General features: G+C 50.2%; 1 protein-coding gene across 3 annotated transcripts; it reads left to right on the top strand.

The window, feature by feature from the left end:
* The first annotated feature begins 21 nt into the window (after nucleotides 1-21).
* On the top strand, nucleotides 22-18,397 carry NLGN2 (neuroligin 2). 3 transcript variants are annotated; one of them, XM_072641211.1, is made up of 8 exons: nucleotides 22-178; nucleotides 4,924-5,056; nucleotides 8,113-8,169; nucleotides 11,233-11,382; nucleotides 11,823-12,008; nucleotides 12,397-12,589; nucleotides 13,415-14,011; nucleotides 15,200-18,397. In XM_072641211.1, the coding sequence occupies exons 2-8, from the start codon at nucleotides 4,951-4,953 to the stop codon at nucleotides 16,071-16,073; spliced, it is 2,163 nt and encodes a 720-aa protein (XP_072497312.1). In that variant the 5' UTR covers nucleotides 22-178; nucleotides 4,924-4,950; the 3' UTR covers nucleotides 16,074-18,397. The 3 variants fall into 3 exon arrangements, with proteins under 3 accessions (XP_072497312.1, XP_072497313.1, XP_072497311.1); XM_072641212.1 differs by lacking the exon at nucleotides 22-178 and adding an exon at nucleotides 1,449-1,538; XM_072641210.1 differs by lacking the exon at nucleotides 22-178 and having other exon boundaries at nucleotides 4,353-5,056.
* The last annotated feature ends 39 nt before the right edge of the window (nucleotides 18,398-18,436 follow it).

The following is an 18,436-nucleotide window of genomic DNA, read 5'->3' as shown; positions in this document are numbered from 1 at the left end:
TTTTGTTTCCGGGCTCCCCCTGCTCTTCTCGCATTGCCCCCTACCCAAGTTTACTAGAAGCCACACCCAGGCCCCTTCGTCCCGGCCTCCCCACAGCCCAGATCTCCAGGGTCAAACCAGCGCCTAGGGCAGGGGAAGAAGTGTCCAGAGGAGGGAGCCACCCCCACCCCAACCCCAGGTACCCCTTACATCTTCTCACTTCAGCCCCTCCTGTCTAGCGCTTCCTCCTCTCCTCACCTCCTTCTCTGCTCTTAGTGCGAATAGGTTCATTCAGTCTCTTCGATGCCTCTAGGTTTCTGTCACCACCCCTTCATCTTTCACTCCTTTCTTCCACCTCCATCGCTGACCCCCCTTTCCACTACCTCTCCATGGTCTCTGAAGGAGCAAAAAGCGTGGGAGAGGTGGGGCCAAAGAGGGGAGAAGAGGCGAGGGGTACCTGAAGTTAGGGTAGGGGAGGAGAGGGAGGAGGAAAGGGGGATGGGAAAGAAGCGGGGAGGCGGGAGCGAAGGGAAGGGATGGGTGGAGGGAAAGAGGACATCAGAGTGAGGGGATGCAAGCAAGGCTCTGTAGGCCGGGGAAAGAGAAGGGAGGGAGGGAGGGAGGGAAGTAACGAGCTCGAGCGGGGTTGGGGGGAGGGAGAGGGGAGGGGGAGGCAGCTGGGCTGTGACGCGCGTGGCTGCTGCGGCTGCTCCGCCGGCGGCTCATCACTCTCGGGCTGGGATGGACGAGGGGCGGGCGGGCCCCGGCTCGCAGAACCAGGAGTTCGGGCCGCCCAGCAGCTAAGCGCTTCCCCCACCATTCCTCTCCTCTACCTCCACCATCCCCCGAGGGACACTGTCCCCGTTCTGCCTTCCCCAATCCCAGGATCTCTGGAACCCAGCTCCCAAACCCCTAGCCCAGGGTTGGGGAGGTCGGCAAGGGACCCAAAACCCGACCTTTTCTGATCTCCCCTGCATTTTCTTCCCCCTTACTGGAGACCGAATGGATCCCTCCTCCTCCTTCGTAAGGATTCCGACCTAATTCCCTCCTGTTCAGAGGATTCAGCGTGGGGCCTTCCCGACAGCCCTCAGATCCCTTAGGATCTCCGGAGACTATTCTCCCCCCCATCCCCGATCCCTCAGGATCTGTGAGATCCGCCACCTTCTCCCCATTTTCAATTCTTCCTCAAACAAGTCCCACCGGGAGACGCCCCCAGCCCCATTCGAATATCTCCAGGGATCCAGCGATCTCCAATCCATCGTACTCTACCCCCGCTGCGGGATTCCTGGTTCCCAGCCCCCATATAGGCGGGCATCTGCTTCTCCTTTCCCTGGCCTCATACCCTACCTCTCCTCTCCCTGGGAATCGACTGGATCCCGGCCCGCCCCCGGGGCTTGGGGCAATCCCCCTCCCCAGTAGGGTGAGGCGCTGTGGGCGGGGGCCCGGTCTGCCAGGTTTGGAGGCTCTAAGGCCCCTGCACCCCTAAGGACCCTGCCTGCCTCCCTCCTCCCCCACTCCGAGCCCCAGATGGAGAAGCCACGGCCCCAGGGTTGAGGCAGGTAAGAGATTGGGGAGGGGCCCAAGAGGGTCTGCCGTGTGCCTGTCTCCGCATATCTCTCTCTGGTCATCTTCAGTCTCTATATCTCTGTATCTTCATTTCTCCCTCTCTTTCTTGGTCTTGGTTACTTTGTCTCTGTCTCTTTGTCTCTCTCTCTCTCCAGTCCATGAATGATCCTTTCAATGGGCCCACAGACCCCGTGTGTTCCCATCTCCCCCTCCTCCTCCCCCTTCCTGGCCAATCCATTTCTCCACTGCAGGGGAGGGGGCTGAGGCCTGAACCCCTACCCCCCAACTCCCTTTAGGTTTGGGGAGTCAGGCCTGAGCAGGTGATGGAGGGAGGGAGGGAGAGATTGGAAAAGAGAAGGGGGATGGGGAAGGAAGATTGGAAGAGAAATGGAGACATAAGATGGGAAGAGAGAGATAGGGGAGAGATGAGTGTAAGAAATAGAGGGGAGGGAGATATTGGCGGAAAGGAAGGGGAAAGAGATGAGAAAGAGATGGAGAAAGAAATTGGGCAGGGGAGAGAGATGGGGACAGAGTGAGGCAAAAGGGAGATGCATGGGGAAAAGGCATAGAGATATGGAGGGAAAGAGAAAGATGGAGAAAGAAGGGGAAGAGGGATGAAGGAGAGAGAAAAGGATATAGGTAGAAAAAAGGATGAGACTGATGGAAATCAGAAGTGTTGGAAAATGGAAGGAATGGGAGGAAGAGATGTAAGGGAGAAAAAGAAACAAAAATGGGGAGATGGGATGGGAAGGAGGCAGAAGGAGAAGAGCAGGGAGAACTAGAGAGAGATTGGGGAGTGGAGAAGTAGCTGAATGGTGGAGATAGAGAGCAGTGAAACAAGACCCAAGTGAGTTGGGATATGAAATGCCAGGAGAGGGCAGGGTCCTGAAAGAACAGAATGGAGAATAGGGGGGTGGGCAGGAAAGGTAAGGTGGGAAAGGGATAAGAGTGGAGTGGTACTGGGGATTCCTGTATCCTCATCTCCAGAATAAATTGACACCTGCAGAGAGAGCTGGTCTGGCAGGCATGCAAACATTCCTGGCTCCAAAAATGACCCAAAGAAATCTCCTTGTCAGCAAACAGCTTTGGCAGTGGGAGGGGAGGGGAGGAAAGAGTATGTAAGAATAACCCAGGTATCTGGGCCCCTAGACCCTGGATTTCTCCCCTTCCCTACTTCCTGCTTTTTTTCAGGGGATGTAAGTGTTTTACCCACAAATATTATGTGATAATTGGTTCCATCTTAGTGACCTGGGACAGGAGAGGTAAGGGAGGAAGATAGGCTGGTTGTTTGAGCCCTGGAAAGGAGAAAAGGCTAGATTTGCAGCCAGTATAGAAGTGGGGTACTAGATTGAGGTGGAGGGATAGGTGAGGCATGTAGGTGGCAACCCTAGTGCCAATAAGGAACCTCCATTTCTTTTTTTTGGGGGGTGACCTAGAAGAGTAGGGTGAACAGAAACTAACACTGTCAAGGGGCAGTTGTGTTCATCTCAAGCCTTCTACCCCACCCCCCACCATTCCAGCATCAGTAGTTTCCCCCCACCACCACCTATTCACTAGAGTCTGCAGGCCTGGGTCACTAGTGCTATACTAGGATTGGCCAACAAGGGGGGCAAGAGGCGGGGCCTTCAGGCCTCTCCTACACCCCCCAACTCCTCCCCCCACAATGCAATCTCTTTTATTTTAGCTCTAAGGGTGGGAGGGACCCAAGAGTCTGGTGTCCCAATCCTTAGGTTTTTTTCCATTCTTACTCCTCCAACCACTGTTTCTAGTAGAGACCCCAGCATCTGGTCCCAAAGCCCTTCATGCCCCCCTTCTCCACCCCCTAGCCTCCTTCCAGGGTTAAAGCTGCAGCTGGTTGCCGCGGTAACATTGCGGGGCAGCATCCAGTTGTCCTGGCAACCAGTACCAGGATCACACATCTTTCCCCAGAAATTGCCCCCCACCCCCATATAAACCTTCCTCCCCAGTCAGAAGATCCATGCTTTCAGTTGTCCAGTCCCTAGCTCATCAGAAACCCTTGAACTTTAGGGGAAAGAGAAAGAAGGCAGCTATGTAAAAGATGGGTGACAGCTGTAGGGCTGGATACCCAAGTCCCCTTGGGTACTGAGGGACGGAGAAGAAAAGAGGCTGGGGCCTTGGGAACCTGGGTCCCAGGCACTACCTCAGAGGAAGGGTGGGAGTGGGGAGTTTGCTGTAGTGGTTAAATTATAGCTCCCAAGTAATTAACACAGATAAACAAACTACCACTTCCTGCTAATTAATGAATTGGTATTTTTATTTTTTCCTTCAAGTCTATTTCTCTCCTCCCCCACCGTGTGTGTGTGTGTGTGTGTGTGTGTGTGTGTGTGTGTGTAAGTAAACCTGGATACCCCAGTCCCTTGGAAAAGTCAGAACTAGGAAGTATGGAGACCCTATGTGAGGACCTGAATCCCTAACCCCAAAGAGAGTTGTGCTGTAGGGATTCAGGTACCTAAGAGTATGCTGACCTGAGTTTCTTCCTGAGTGCCTTAACCACTTATTGACCATTACCTGACTCCTCCCATCCCTTGCCCTTTATCTGTTCTGGGGGTGGTAGGGTTGAGGGGTTGGTGGGAGGGATGGGAGCAATGCAGAAGCCTGAGTTCTAACTAACCACTTGTCTCTTCTCTCTGTTTCTCCCCTCCTCTTTTGCTTCTATCTTAATCATCCCTTCCTTTCTCTGTTTCTTGTCTTTTTTTTTTTGCTTTTATATCCCTCCCTCTTCCTGTCTTTCTTTTTCTGTATCCCTGTCTCTCCATTCCCAAGCCTGCTCTTTTATCTCTTTCTAGGTCCTGCCGTCTTCCCCCACTTACTACCTACCCCCCCCCCTCCGCCCCATTCCCCACCCTTTGCTCTCTCCATGGAGCGCAACAGACCTCTCTCCTCCCCGATCTAACTTCCCCTCCCTCCCTGACCCCTTTCCTTCCCCCTTTTCCCCCTCCCCATCCTTCCCCCTGGGGAGAGGGGGGGACCTCCCTCCCTCTCCCCCCCTACTCTCTCTCTCTCCGAGGGGGGGATCCCGGGGAGGGAGGGGGGTCCCCCCCAATCAGCATGTGGCTCTTGGTGCTGTGTCTGGTGGGGCTGGTGGGGGCTCAAAGGGGAGGAGGGGGTCCAATAGGCGGTATCTCAGGGGGTCCTGGGGCTGGGGAGGAACGATTCCCAGTGGTTGGCACCGCGTATGGGCGTGTGCGGGGAGTTCGAAGAGAACTCAACAACGAGATCCTGGGCCCAGTGATGCAGTTTCTGGGGGTCCCCTATGCCACACCTCCTCTGGGGGCCCGTCGCTTCCAGCCCCCTGAGGCACCAGCCTCTTGGCCTGGGGTGAGGAACGCTACCGCCCTCCCGCCTGCCTGCCCCCAGAACCTCCACGGCGCCCTCCCAGCCATCATGCTCCCCGTCTGGTTCACGGACAACCTGGAGGCTGCCGCTGGCTACGTGCAGAACCAGAGTGAGGACTGTCTGTACCTCAACCTCTACGTGCCCACTGAGGATGGTAAGGGCAGAGACTGTTGGTACAAATCTGCCCCCTTCCCTAGTTCTGACACACACACATGCCCCTTCATACACAGATCCCTTACTTCACCCACAGGCACTTTCTTCCTCTCTCTCTCTGTCTGTCTCTCTCTCTCTTCACCCAGATAAACTTATGTTTTCCCATACAGATGTCTTGCACCACATCCCTATCCCAGAAAATATACTCAAACATTTCTCATACATGCATCACACAGCAAATCCCAAAGCATATTATACACATATGTGCCTCAACATTCCCAGAGCATATTATATATATAATCTCCCACATTTCCATATATAATCACTTCATAAACAAATATGCCACTTGGGCCCTCTACTATCCTAAAGAGAAAATCACAGCATTTGATAAAGATGACTTTTCTACTTGAGGAAGCTCTCCTACCTTTCTCCCTTCCCATTTCCCTCTCCTTCCTCCTTTGCCTGCTTCCAACTGTTCTGCCTCCCTAGCCAAATATTCTTAAAGGATATAGGAATTTCTAAACCACTTACCCACTTCAAGATCAAGTAACCCTGTGAATCAGACACTTTATGGTGATTATTACCTTTAAGAGAAAGCACCAATCCTGGGCTCAAAAATCAATCCTCAATACCCTCTTCATCAAGGAAGCAGAAAATGCTCTCTAAATACCATGTCCTAGGACTAAACCCCACTGACCCACTACCTCAACATTCACAATTCACTCTCTAAATGCTGACTAGACAATCCACCTTCCAAATATCCAGAGTAAGACCTAAATAAATGCTTTTTGACCTCCTGACACAAACCACCCCAAATCTCACATATCATCTGTCCTCAATACCCATCACAAGTACACAAACTGTCTTTGACAATCCCTCCAAATAGATTGCCTGTTACCAAAATTACCTCTGCATTCACACAATTTAATCCCATGCATTTATACAATCTAATTCCTATATACACTAATTTACACACACCCCAATACTACCTGTGAGGTAAGTCCAATTTATCCTCCACATTCTCCCATACTCACCTACCCTCATAGTTCCTTAAACATACATCATAGCCCTCTATAAATTATTGCCATTCATATTCCCCTATTTGCACACAATCTACTCTAACACTTCTAATACATGCATATAATTTTCTTCCCAACACACATAAGCAATTCCCCCACATTCCCAGAACACATACTGTTTACCACTGATATCCACTTAGTCACATATACAGTTTATCCCTAATATTTCATACCCACACAAAGAATCCCTCGCATCCCCCATGTAGACACACAATCTACCACTTACACCATAGACCCATGTAATTTGCCCTCAATATTGCTTCCCACAATCCCCATCGATCCTCTTGCACACAAATTCCCCTACACACACACACAAAATTTGCATACATACATACATACACACATATATATATATATATATATATATATATATATATATACTTTGTCCCCATCATTCCCAATTCAGCGAGAATATCTCTAACATCTTCATAACTTACTGCTCCAGATATACAATCTACCACCTAGACATGTACAATCTATCCCAGCCTCATGGATATGTTCTACAGCAAAACTTCCTTTAAAAGTATCTCAACTTACTCCCATACACAGTCTATCCCACACATTTCTCATTGCCCCCACAATATCATTCAGATACAGAAATCTCACTCCTTCCAAAAGGCATCCCACTGACATACTAGAGCAAACCTCTTTGTCCTGTAGAAGGAAGTGCTTCTATTCCCCAGCCTATCACCAGAGAGTACTTTGTTTGTAGGTTGGAGAAGTCCTCCCAGAATTGTGATGTCTGTTGGTCCCTGCCCCAGCCAGTGAATCATGATGCCAGCTGATTGACTTTCCCAGGGATTGGGGACTCTGGTTCCTTTTATTCCTCTCCATTCCTTACTCCTACCCCTTTCTCCTCTGGAGCTTGTCCTTCCTTGTCCCCTAAGTACCTCTCATTCCATGCACTCCCTCCCAGGACAAATAGGTCCCTTCATCTTCCAGGGTCTGGGTCTCTGAGAGTGTGGGGTCTGGGAATGACACAGTGGGTGGGGATGGAAAATTGGGCATAAAGTTTAAGGTTATGAACTACTCCAGTAGATAATTTCCACTTTCCACTTTCTCCTTGAAGAGAGCAGTATTTTGGAAGAAGGTGAACTGGTCCCCCAGGGAATGGCTTAGATCCCTGAGAGGGAGCAGGGAGAAGGACAAAATTTAGATTATCCATTTCTTCCTTTTATCTCACCTTGAGTTGAAGAGGGGGCTCTTAAAGAAAGGGGTACTTGAGTTGGGGCTACGAGGTTGGAGAAACCAGGCCTGTGAGTGAGAAAGGGAGGAAAATGCTAGAAGTAAAACTATTGCTGACCTGAACCCTAACCAGCCTTGGGCAAGTGGTACAGAGGGAACAGGGTCATGCTTACTGCCTGCCACCCTCTTGAATAGAAATGCTTGGGTCGCCTTTTGCTTCACCCTCCCCTATACCTATCCAATTCAACTTGGGAAAGGAGAAGAAAAGGTGGCATTAGCATGGAGCGGGAAGGGGACGGAGGATAGAGAGAGCAGGGTCTCCTAGGCAGGGCTCCCCCTTCCTCCCTGTCACCCCGCCTCCTAACATCATTTAATTTTCCAGCTATGATCCAACAGACTGAATGAAACAAGTCCTTTCCAATCAAGTTCAACATATCTCTTATGACAGATCTAAGCCCACCCACTTACCTCCCACCCCAGGCCTGGCCACACCTGCCCCCTCCAACCCCACCCCCACAAAAAAGAATAAACAGCCTTTTTTGGGTGTGTTTTTTTTCCCGAGGTGGGGGGAGCAAAATTGGGATGTAGAAGCATTTTTATCTTTTCTTGGTTTCTTTTTCTTGCAAACACATTTTGCTTTTTTGGCTCGTTTTTTCCCCCCTGCTTTCCCACCCCACCCCCTTTTCTGCTTTCTCTCCTTCCCTCCCCCATCCACTACCTCCCCAACCTCTCCCCCCCCCATCTTTCCCCACAAAATTGTCCTTTTTTCTCTGTTTTGTGTTCCCGGTCTTAGGTCCGATCACAAAAAAACGTGACGAGTCGACGCTCAATCCGCCCCCGCCAGACACAGGTAGATTTTTTAAAATGCCGCTGCTGCATGTGGTTGCCGATAATGACACACAGGATCCCTGGCCCACCATACCCCAAACAACCCAGACTAAAATCTCCTAGTCCCTAAGGTCCCTTTACAAACATTCTTTACATTCAGACATACACATATATACAGAGATGAAAGGATAGAAAGGAGGCGAAAGGAGAGGAAAGGAGAGGATAGGAAAGGAAAGGAAAGGAAAGGAAAGGAAAGGAAAGGAAAGGAAAGGAAAGGAAAGGAAAGGAAAGGAAAGGAAAGGAAAGGAAAGGAAAGGAAAGGAAAATGAACAAGGATTTTTTTTAATTTACAAAAAAATGAATTGTATAAACTTTTAGAGGCAATTGAAAATGTGGATGAAAAACAATAATTTCTTAATGACTTTTAATGAAAAACCATCACAGGAAATTAGAATGTTAGAATCATGAAAAGAATCAAGAAAATTGGAATATTTTTAGAGCTTAAAAGAAGCTGACAAAACTTTAGACATTTTTGGAAATCATGGAAGGATTTAATTTTGAGTCAAATGGGAAATTTGGAAAAAATTGGAAATTAGGGAGAGCTGGGGGAAATGGAAACTTTTTAAAATTAGAAACTGACACAATTTGAAGTATTGGAAAACAAGTGAGGTTCAGATAACAGTGACATTTGAAACCAGTCATAAAAAGTGAAAACTTTTTAAAAACGGGACCCAAATTTTGCTACAAAATTTTGAAAATGCAAATAATTTTTTTTCTTTTTCTCCCCCCCCCAAAAAAAGTTTTTGTTTTTTCTTTTCTTGTTGAATCTGGCCCATGATTTTCTTGCTTTTGGGGTTTTTTCTTTCTTTCTTCTTTCTTGATCTCTTTTTTGTTGTCGTTGTTTTTGAACTCTTGTTACTCCTTGCCCCTACCCTTCCCTGCCCTGCCTTGCACCCCTCTACCTCCCCTTTCCCCCCACACTGGGAGAGTGGTGGTGCTGGGCTGGGGAGGGCATGTTGGGGAGAGGGGATCAGCACTAGGAACACAGGGTACAGCTGTGGCTTTCAAGAGAAGGCAACTGATTTAAGGAAACTATCCTGTGACACAGGAATTTGGGTAGATGGGAGGGTCTGTGTTCTTCATTGGAAATGCTGGATTGTTGGGGCTAGATAGCAAGTGAAAGAACAGGAGGGTCTTCTTGGTAAGAGCATTGACATGTGAATCAGAAGGCCTGAGTTGTAAGTCTTAATTTTGTCACTAACTCAGACCCAGTGTGAATTTGGAAAAGTCACTTCTCTGGGCCTCTGCTTTCTACTCTGTTGAAAGAAGGGATTTAACTAGAAGATGTCTCTAAGGTTCCTTCCACCTCTGACATTCTATGCTTCTCTGACTTAGGCTGAAGTGTTGGGAGAGGGGAGGTAAAAAGACAAAAGGAAGGATAGACGATGAGAAATGCTCTGAGTGGGTTCAGTCTTGAGCAAGGGAAAAGGTGTTTCCACAACCTTTTGAAGATGAACAGGAAATTGTAAGGAAGTGCACTGTAGAAGTCTGAACAAGGGGACCTAAGAAAGGAGGTATATAAAAAGCTGGGGTAGCAAGTATGCCTGAGACTTGTAAAGTACAGAAGTTTAAGAGACTTTTATGTCTGTTTTTGGAGTACCAAGGGTCTGGGGAGGAATGGGGTAACTGCAGGGGATAGAAAAGAGTATATTGGAGAGCTGTGCTGAGGTTCCTGGGATAGATAAGGGCATTCAGGGCTCTTCTGGCAGATGTCCTAGAATTAGGTAACAGTCACCTCTATCCTGGTTGTTAGCTTGTATAACTTTGGGGAGTGAGTGAAGAGGAGGAAGGAATTCTCTGATGTTAAATTGGCCCCCTGTATTTGTGAAGCACAGTATCTCAGAGGTCCCTAAAGTGGAGAGGAGAATTAAAGTTCTTTGGCTCTAATCAATTCCCTGGCTGTGGAGAGGGAAGAAGAATAATCATAGCACTTTAAGATATGTAAATTGATTGACATACATTATCCTATGGGAGATATGTAGAAAATATGGGGTTTTGATGAAGTCTGGACACTTACTGACTTCATTAGCCTCTCCCCAACACTCCCTCAGCCAAATTAATTAGGCTGGGGGTGTTGCCATGACAACTAGGGCGATGCCCTAGAAAGGAATTAGGGTGAGGAAGCTGACCCTCCCCCAAGGACCCCAGAACCTGACACCCTTCCCTCCCTGCCTTGCATACTCCTGAGGGAACAGTAGAGGGCTGAGTGAGGTCTATGGAAATCAACAAATTGTAACTTCTCTTACCCCATTCCAAATGGGTCTGCTCTATTTTAGCAACAAGGGTTCCTTTGGAAATGAGGAGGGGGTACCAGAGGGATACAAATTACATTGAAAGATTGGGTAGGACATGCCCTTCCATGGAGTGGTAGACCTTTTGACTTAGAGATATTCCCTTCCCATCGCTAGATTACATGATTACCCTTCATTGGGTCCCGATAGTCCTACTTTTTATTTGGGCCTCAAGGTGTGGGGAAAACAGTAGGAGAGCCCTGATTAGCAAGGCACATGCACCAGGTCTGGATTTGGGAAGCGGTAGATTCTGGGTAGGAGGTGGTGTGCATACATTATTGGGGTCACTCCAAGGTCCACCTTGTTGTCTCTGGGACTAAGGGTCCTCCGGGGAGGGTGACTCTGGCCTTGTTCTACCCCTCACCCACTCCTCTGGCCCGGCACCCTCATTCTGTCTTCCTTTCTGGAAAAAGAACTATTTCCCTCTGAATTACCCCTCACCTAACGTAGGATTGGGAGCCCAATGCACTGCGGTCTTCCCAGAACACCTGTGTTCACCTTGCCCCTCTCTTGGAGTCTCTCATATGCTCCCCACACCCTTTTTTCTTGTGTTTCCTTCCTCGACCCCACCTTTCTCTGTGACCCAACCCCTCTTCGTGGTTCTGCCCTTACCTGGCTGCTCACTGTGTCTTTGCCCTCTACCCTTCCCTTCAACGTGGCTCCACCCTCGAACCCACCTCATGCCCGTGGCTCCTCCTTGACCCCACCCCTCGCTGTGGCTCCGCCCCTACCAGACATCCGGGACTCGGGGAAGAAGCCAGTGATGCTGTTTCTCCACGGGGGCTCCTATATGGAGGGAACGGGGAACATGTTTGACGGCTCGGTCCTGGCCGCTTATGGCAACGTGATTGTGGTCACGCTCAACTATCGGCTCGGTGTGCTCGGTGAGGGCGTGACGTGCGCGGACTGGCTGGGGCTGGCTGGGGGGATGCAGGGGGGCCGGGACGTTCTGGACCGGCGGGGGCTGGATGGAGGGATGCAGGGGGGCCGGGACGTTCTGGACCGGCGGGGGCTGGATGGAGGGATGCAGGGGGGCCGGGGCGTTCTGGACCGGCCGGGGCTGGCTGGGGGGATGCAGGGGGGCCGGGACGTTCTGGACCGGCAGGGTCTGGATAGAGGGATGCAGGGGGGCCGGGACGCCTGGGGTTGGGACGTTCTGGACCGGCAGGGGCGTGCCTAGTCCAAGAAGGGGGTGGCTAGCCCAGTACGGTGGGCCTGCTCCAAGTGCGCGAGGGACGTGGAGGAGGTTCCCCCAGGAAGCGCCGAGGGAGTTCCGTCACCTCCCTGAGATCTCCTTCTCTCCCCCACTCTGCCCCTGCCCCAGGGTTTCTCAGCACGGGGGACCAGGCTGCCAAGGGTAACTACGGGCTCCTGGACCAGATCCAAGCGCTGCGCTGGCTCAGTGAAAACGTGGGGCACTTTGGAGGTGACCCCGAGCGAATTACCATCTTTGGCTCTGGAGCTGGAGCCTCCTGTGTTAACCTGCTCATTCTCTCTCACCACTCTGAAGGTACTGGCACGTTGTTTTGGGGGGGACCCAGCTGTCTTCATCCCTGATCTCTCCTAGACCGGTCCCAGAGATCTCTGATTCCCCTCTCCTAAAGGTTTCCACTGTTCTACTCTCCCTAGTCCCAATTGAATTTACCTGGGGGACATCCTCCTTTTCCTTGGTTCCTTCCCCCTCCTCTGAGCTGCATCTAGCTCTTCTAAGAAGTCCTGAGTCTGTCTCTCTAGTCCCATCCCAGCTGCTGGTGAGTGCTGCAGAGCTCCCTCACCCACTGCAGTCCTTCCTCAGTGTGTGTGTGTGTGTGTGTGTGTGTGTGTGTGTGTGTGTGTGTGTGTGTGTGTGTGTGTGTGTGTATGTGTATGTGTGTCCATTCCCTACTTCCCACTACCAGGACTGTTCCAGAAGGCCATTGCCCAGAGTGGTACAGCCATCTCCAGCTGGTCTGTAAACTATCAGCCACTCAAGTACACACAGCTGTTGGCAGCTAAGGTGGGCTGTAACCAGGAAGAGAATGCTGAGGTCGTGGAATGTCTTCGAAGAAAACCTTCTCGGGAGCTTGTTGATCAGGATGTGCAGCCAGCTCGGTATGGGGGAGACCAGTGCTCCTGGTTCCCAGGGTCTGGGGGGACAGGACCCAGCCTGTTAGTCGCTCAGTAAACATTTATGAAGTGCCTACTATGTGCCAGGTACTGGGCTAAAGGGCCAGTTTGGAGATACAAAGATAAAGGACCATTCCTACTCTAAAGGAGCTTGTAGTCTAACTGTGGAGATAGTTTGCAAACAACTATGTACAAAGAAGATATATGCAAGATAAATTGGAGATAATCAATAGAAGGAAGGTACTAGAGTAGGGGTGGGGAACCTGCAGCCTTGAGGCCATATGTGGCCTTCTGGGTCCTTGAGTGTGGCCTTTTAACAGAGCCCAAGTTTTACAGTACGAATCCTCTTATTAAGGGAATTTGTTCTGTGAAGTTTGGTTTCAGTCCAAGAGCTGCACTTAAGGATCTAGAGGGCCAGATGTGTTCTCCAGGTTGCAGGTTACCCACCCCTGCACTAGAGTTAAGCGGGATGGGAAAGGATTCATGTAGGAGGCAGGATTTTTAGCTAGGGCTTGAAAGAAGCCAGGTAAGCTAGGAGGGAGGGAATTTCAGGAATGGTAGACAGCCAGTGAAAAATGCCCCGAGTCAATAGATGGAGTATACTGGTTGAGGGACAAGTAGACCAGTGTTGTTAGACTAGAGCAGATATATTGGGGCTATTGGGGGAGGGCAGTGTAAGAATCCTGGAAAGACCTTCACTTGGTGCTGTAGCAGTATTTGATCTAGGAGGAGCTGGTGGACCTGTGGCATCATCACCCTAGGAGGATTCAAGAGTCTTCCTAAAGATCTGACTTGCCTTTCTTCTTCTAGCTACCACATTGCCTTTGGTCCGGTGGTGGATGGTGATGTGGTCCCAGATGACCCAGAGATCCTGATGCAGCAGGGTGAATTTCTCAACTATGACATGCTGATTGGTGTCAACCAGGGTGAGGGCTTGAAGTTTGTGGAGGATTCAGCAGAGAGTGAGGATGGTGTATCAGCTAGCGCCTTTGACTTCACGGTCTCTAACTTTGTGGACAACCTCTATGGCTACCCTGAGGGCAAGGATGTCCTGAGAGAAACCATCAAGTTCATGTACACAGACTGGGCTGACCGTGACAATGGTGAAATGAGGCGGAAGACACTCCTAGCTCTCTTTACTGACCACCAGTGGGTGGCCCCAGCGGTGGCTACCGCAAAACTTCATGCTGATTACCAATCACCCGTCTACTTCTATACTTTCTACCATCATTGCCAGGCAGAGGGCAGGCCTGAGTGGGCTGATGCAGCTCATGGTGATGAGCTGCCCTACGTGTTTGGGGTGCCCATGGTGGGTGCCACGGATCTCTTTCCCTGCAACTTCTCCAAGAATGATGTCATGCTCAGCGCTGTTGTCATGACCTACTGGACCAACTTCGCCAAGACTGGGTGAGGGGGAGGAGGCAGAGGGAGGGCAGGGTGTCCACTTTTGGAGGAGGAACAAGGGATTGGGAGGTCCAGGATATCTCCCTGTTCCCCTTCCCCATGGTGGAGTCTATTCTTTATTTTTCTATGTATCACTTCCTTCCCCTCTGTTTTATGTCCTCCTTTCTGCACTATTGTCCTTTTCCCTCTCTCTTCTTTCCTTCTGCCCTTCTTAGTTTTTTTTTTCTGTCTCCCTTTGTCTGTCTTCCTATTCCCTTCTTAGGGGCAGTTAGGTGGTGCAGTGGATAGAGCACCAGTGCAGGAGTCAGGAGAACCTGAGTTCAAATCTTACCTCAGACACTTGACACTCACTAGCTGTGTGACCTTGGTTAAGTCACTTAACCCCAATTGCCTCATCCTGGGTCATCTCTAGTCTTGATGAATATCTGGTCACTGTATTCAGATGGCTCTGGAGGAGAAGTGAGGCTGGTGACCTGCACAGCCCTCCCTCACTCAAAACAAAGTCAAGTACAAGTCATGTCATTATTTCTCTGATGGCATGGTCTTCTTTGGCAACGATGAACAAACACACATTCTCTTCTTAGTGTCCATCCTCTTGTGTGACTCTCCCCATGTATTTTTCTCTTCGTTTCCCTTCTTCTCCCCTTCTACCTCTTTCCCCATCTCTGGCTCTGTTTGTTTCTGTGTCTGTTTCAGTCTTTCCCTGTTGTCATGTGTTTTTCTGTACCTATCCCTCCGTTTCTGCCTCTTTTCTCATTTTCCACTGTCTTACTCACCGTCCCCCAATTCCTGTGCTCACTGCTGTTCTCTTCCTCTCCTTTTTTTTTCCTTTTACCTCCTTTTTCATCCCCATACCTCTCTCCCATTTTATTCTGCCACCAGCCATGCTTTCTTCCTTTTTTGGAACTCTTCCCTTTTCTCTTGTTCTGTATCTCTTAGCTTTTGGATTCTCTCTGTATGTCGGTCCTTTTCTATTGCTCTGCCTATCCATCCCTCTATTAGCTTTGGTACCTCTGTTTATTTTTCCTTTGTTTTCATCTCTCTCTTCCTACCTGTCTCTTTCTCTTTTTAGCATCTTTTCACAGTACATATCTCTTTGCTCTTGATAAATCTCTTTCTATCTCTGTCACTGCCTCTCTCTCTGGACCTTTAAAATCTCACTCCTCCACTCTCCTTCCCCGATCCCTGCAGTGATCCCAACCAGCCAGTTCCCCAGGATACCAAGTTCATCCACACCAAGCCCAATCGCTTTGAGGAGGTCGTGTGGAGCAAGTTCAACAGTAAGGAGAAGCAGTACCTGCATATAGGCCTCAAACCCCGAGTCCGGGACAACTACCGTGCCAACAAGGTGGCCTTCTGGCTGGAGCTGGTACCCCATCTCCACAATCTGCACACTGAACTCATCACATCCACTACTACCCGCCTGCCACCCTATGCTACCCGCTGGCCCCCTCGTCCACCACCTGGGGCCACAGGCACGCGCCGGCCCCCACCACCAGCCACCACTCCGCCTGAGCCTGAACCAGACCCAGGACCCCGGGCCTATGACCGCTTCCCAGGGGATTCACGGGACTACTCCACAGAGCTGAGTGTCACTGTGGCTGTTGGTGCCTCCCTCCTCTTCCTCAACATCCTAGCCTTTGCTGCCCTGTACTACAAGCGGGACCGGCGACAGGAGCTACGATGCCGGCGGCTTAGCCCACCTGGGGGCACAGGCTCCGGAGGGCTTGGTGGGGGCCCCTTGCTCCCCACAGCTGGCCGGGAGCTACCTGAGGAGGAATTGGTGTCGTTGCAGCTAAAGAGGGGGGGAGGTGTAGGAGGAGACCCGGGAGAGACCCTCCGCCCATCCTGCCCACCTGATTATACCCTTGCCCTTCGTCGAGCACCGGACGACATGCCTCTCCTTGCCCCTGGTGCCCTGACCCTGCTGCCAAGTGGTCTGGGTCCACCCCCACCCCCTCCACCCCCCACTCTTCACCCTTTTGGGCCCTTCCCTCTGCCTCCCCCAACTACTGCCAGCCACAACAACACATTACCCCATCCCCATTCTACCACCCGGGTATAGGGGGCGGCATTGGGGGAGGGAGTGCACACCACTCAGCTCTCCCCAAACCAAACAGGAAGGGAGACTCAGTGATAATCATGGAGTCTAGGGGTTGGGTTGAGAAGAATTGTGGGTGCTGGGATGCCCACCCAAGCATGTCAAAGCACCTTATTAAGGTGGACACAAGTTTCCACATCAAGATGTGCACACTCTGCCCAAGGAGATATGTTTTCTTATCTGGACATCAGCCTTTAGACTTGTTGTAGGATGACTTTTCCTACTGGGACACAGGTCTTATGGTGTGTGGAAGTGTGTTTTCACATTTAAGGCCTGCTTTTTCACATGGAGGTATATTTTCCTATAATGGGGCATGTTTTCCCATGTTCAGAGTGTGGATTTTTTGGGCCACCCTGGACACCTTTTGGCCCTTTCAAGGAAATTTCTTCCAGGGTTTGGACCCTAGAATCCTGACCTCTCACCCTCTAAAGACCTTGGGAGCGGGCATTTTTACACCTGTCAATGTAAGGTTGGAATGCCTATCAACCCAAGGGGTTGACACCCAGAAAAGATGGGTGAGGTGATCACAGGGACACCCAGGGAACCATGTTTTTCCTGATGGCATTGGTCTGATGAAGCATGTTCTCCTGTGTAGGCATGAGTCTTCCACATATAGGCACAGACTTACCATTGGGTGGGAGGAAAAGGAATGGATCTATGTGGACCCATGCTGCTTGTGAGCGTCAGACATGCGGTTTCCCATATGGACATGTCATATGGGGGAAGTACGTTTCCTGTGTGGACATGTTACTGCATGTGGATGTGTGTTTTTCCATCTGGATGCCCTTGTCTGCCCAGGATTGCCCTAATCCCCAACCCCCATCCCTGGTGAACTGGCTCCAATCCTAAATTCCTCCCTGGACATTGGATAAGAAGACATTCAAGGCCAAGAGAAGCCATGGGGAGTTAGCTGCAGACAACATAATAAAGTTGCCCTTTATTTTGTACAAATTCTAGGGGGTGGGGAGGAGATACACACACCCCTTCCCACCCACAGAGATGTTGAAGTAACAGGGGGCTGGGGTGGATGTGGGGACCAAGATGGTGATGCATGTTTGACCAAAGTCCCAGACCAGGGTCTAGGGGGCAGTCCTCCCCCTACACCTCTTACCAGCATTCATCTGTGCCAAACTTAAGGGTTTGAAGTGTGTCAGACCCTACCCCCAAGTGCCAAGGACTCTCTTTCCCAGGGAAGGGGGAGGGAGGAGGCTCTGGGGTCCAGTGAGATATATGGGGAGGGTAAACAAAGCTATGAAGTCCTAACTTTGTGCCCCTACCCATCTCTCTCTCTGCCTCAGTTCCTCTTCTCTGAAAATCTCTCTCTCTCTCTGTCTCCCCCTCCCTCCACCCTCTCTTTTCCCCCCTCAACTCTTTTTATGGTTTTAATTTTTCCTTTTTTCTGTTTTTTCTCTTTTTCCATATCTCTTTCTCCCCTTGCCTCAGATAGACTTTTTGTGCTTTCCCACCCTCTCCTTCAGATCCCTTGAGCCCTTGGTTGGGCTGGGTGGGGAGTTTGGGGGTAAAAATAGACCTGAGAATAGACTTTTCTGCAGGGAACAGAGGTCTAGTACAGTGTGGGGCTTACATGGGAGGTGATACTGGGGTAGGAATAGGGAAACTCATTCCAGGGATGCCAGGAGTATCTGAGGGAGACATTAACAGGAAGAATTTGAAAGTAGTAAGGTGAAATGGAGTTTCTTCTCGAAAAATCCTAAAAAAGAAGTATTTGGGTCACCACTGGGGAAGAATAAAAAAGGGACATGACCAAAAGTGGTTAAGGATTTGGAGGGAACAAGGAAAAGGAATAAAAATTTGCTCCAATTTCTTGGGGGCATTTGGTGCCAAACCAACTGGGGGCAGGGGAGCCTATGCCTTTCCATTGACACCCCAAATCTAGACTTCTCATCCAGTTTTCCCAACTTTTGATCTAGAACTTGCCTCCCTCCTCATAGACTTTCACTATACACTCCTCCTGTTCCCCAACTTCGTCCTTTTGATCCCTCATTTTCTCTGGACAGTCAAACACCCAGATTCTAGGGACCTTGACCCTGAAACCCAGTAGACATGCCTCCAGCATTGGGGCACAAGAGAGGGGCTGGTATGGACCTGGGGTATCCCATGATTCAGCCATGGACTTTACCACCTGGCCCTCAATTTTCCCCTAAGTCTTCATCTCTCTCCTGCCCCCCTTGCCTACAAACCCCTTGCCCTAGCAGCTCTGTACACATTTTTAAACCTGGCAAAAGATGATGAAGAGAATTATTGTAAATATAAAAGTTTAACTGTTAGTCATGCCTGCTACGGGGGATGGGTGCACATATGGTTCT

The sequence above is a fragment of the Notamacropus eugenii genome, chromosome 2 (assembly GCF_028372415.1).
Source record: "Notamacropus eugenii isolate mMacEug1 chromosome 2, mMacEug1.pri_v2, whole genome shotgun sequence".
Taxonomy (NCBI): domain Eukaryota; kingdom Metazoa; phylum Chordata; class Mammalia; order Diprotodontia; family Macropodidae; genus Notamacropus; species Notamacropus eugenii.
Note: the sequence above shows the minus strand (reverse complement) of the source record. Positions and strands in the feature narration are given on the sequence as shown.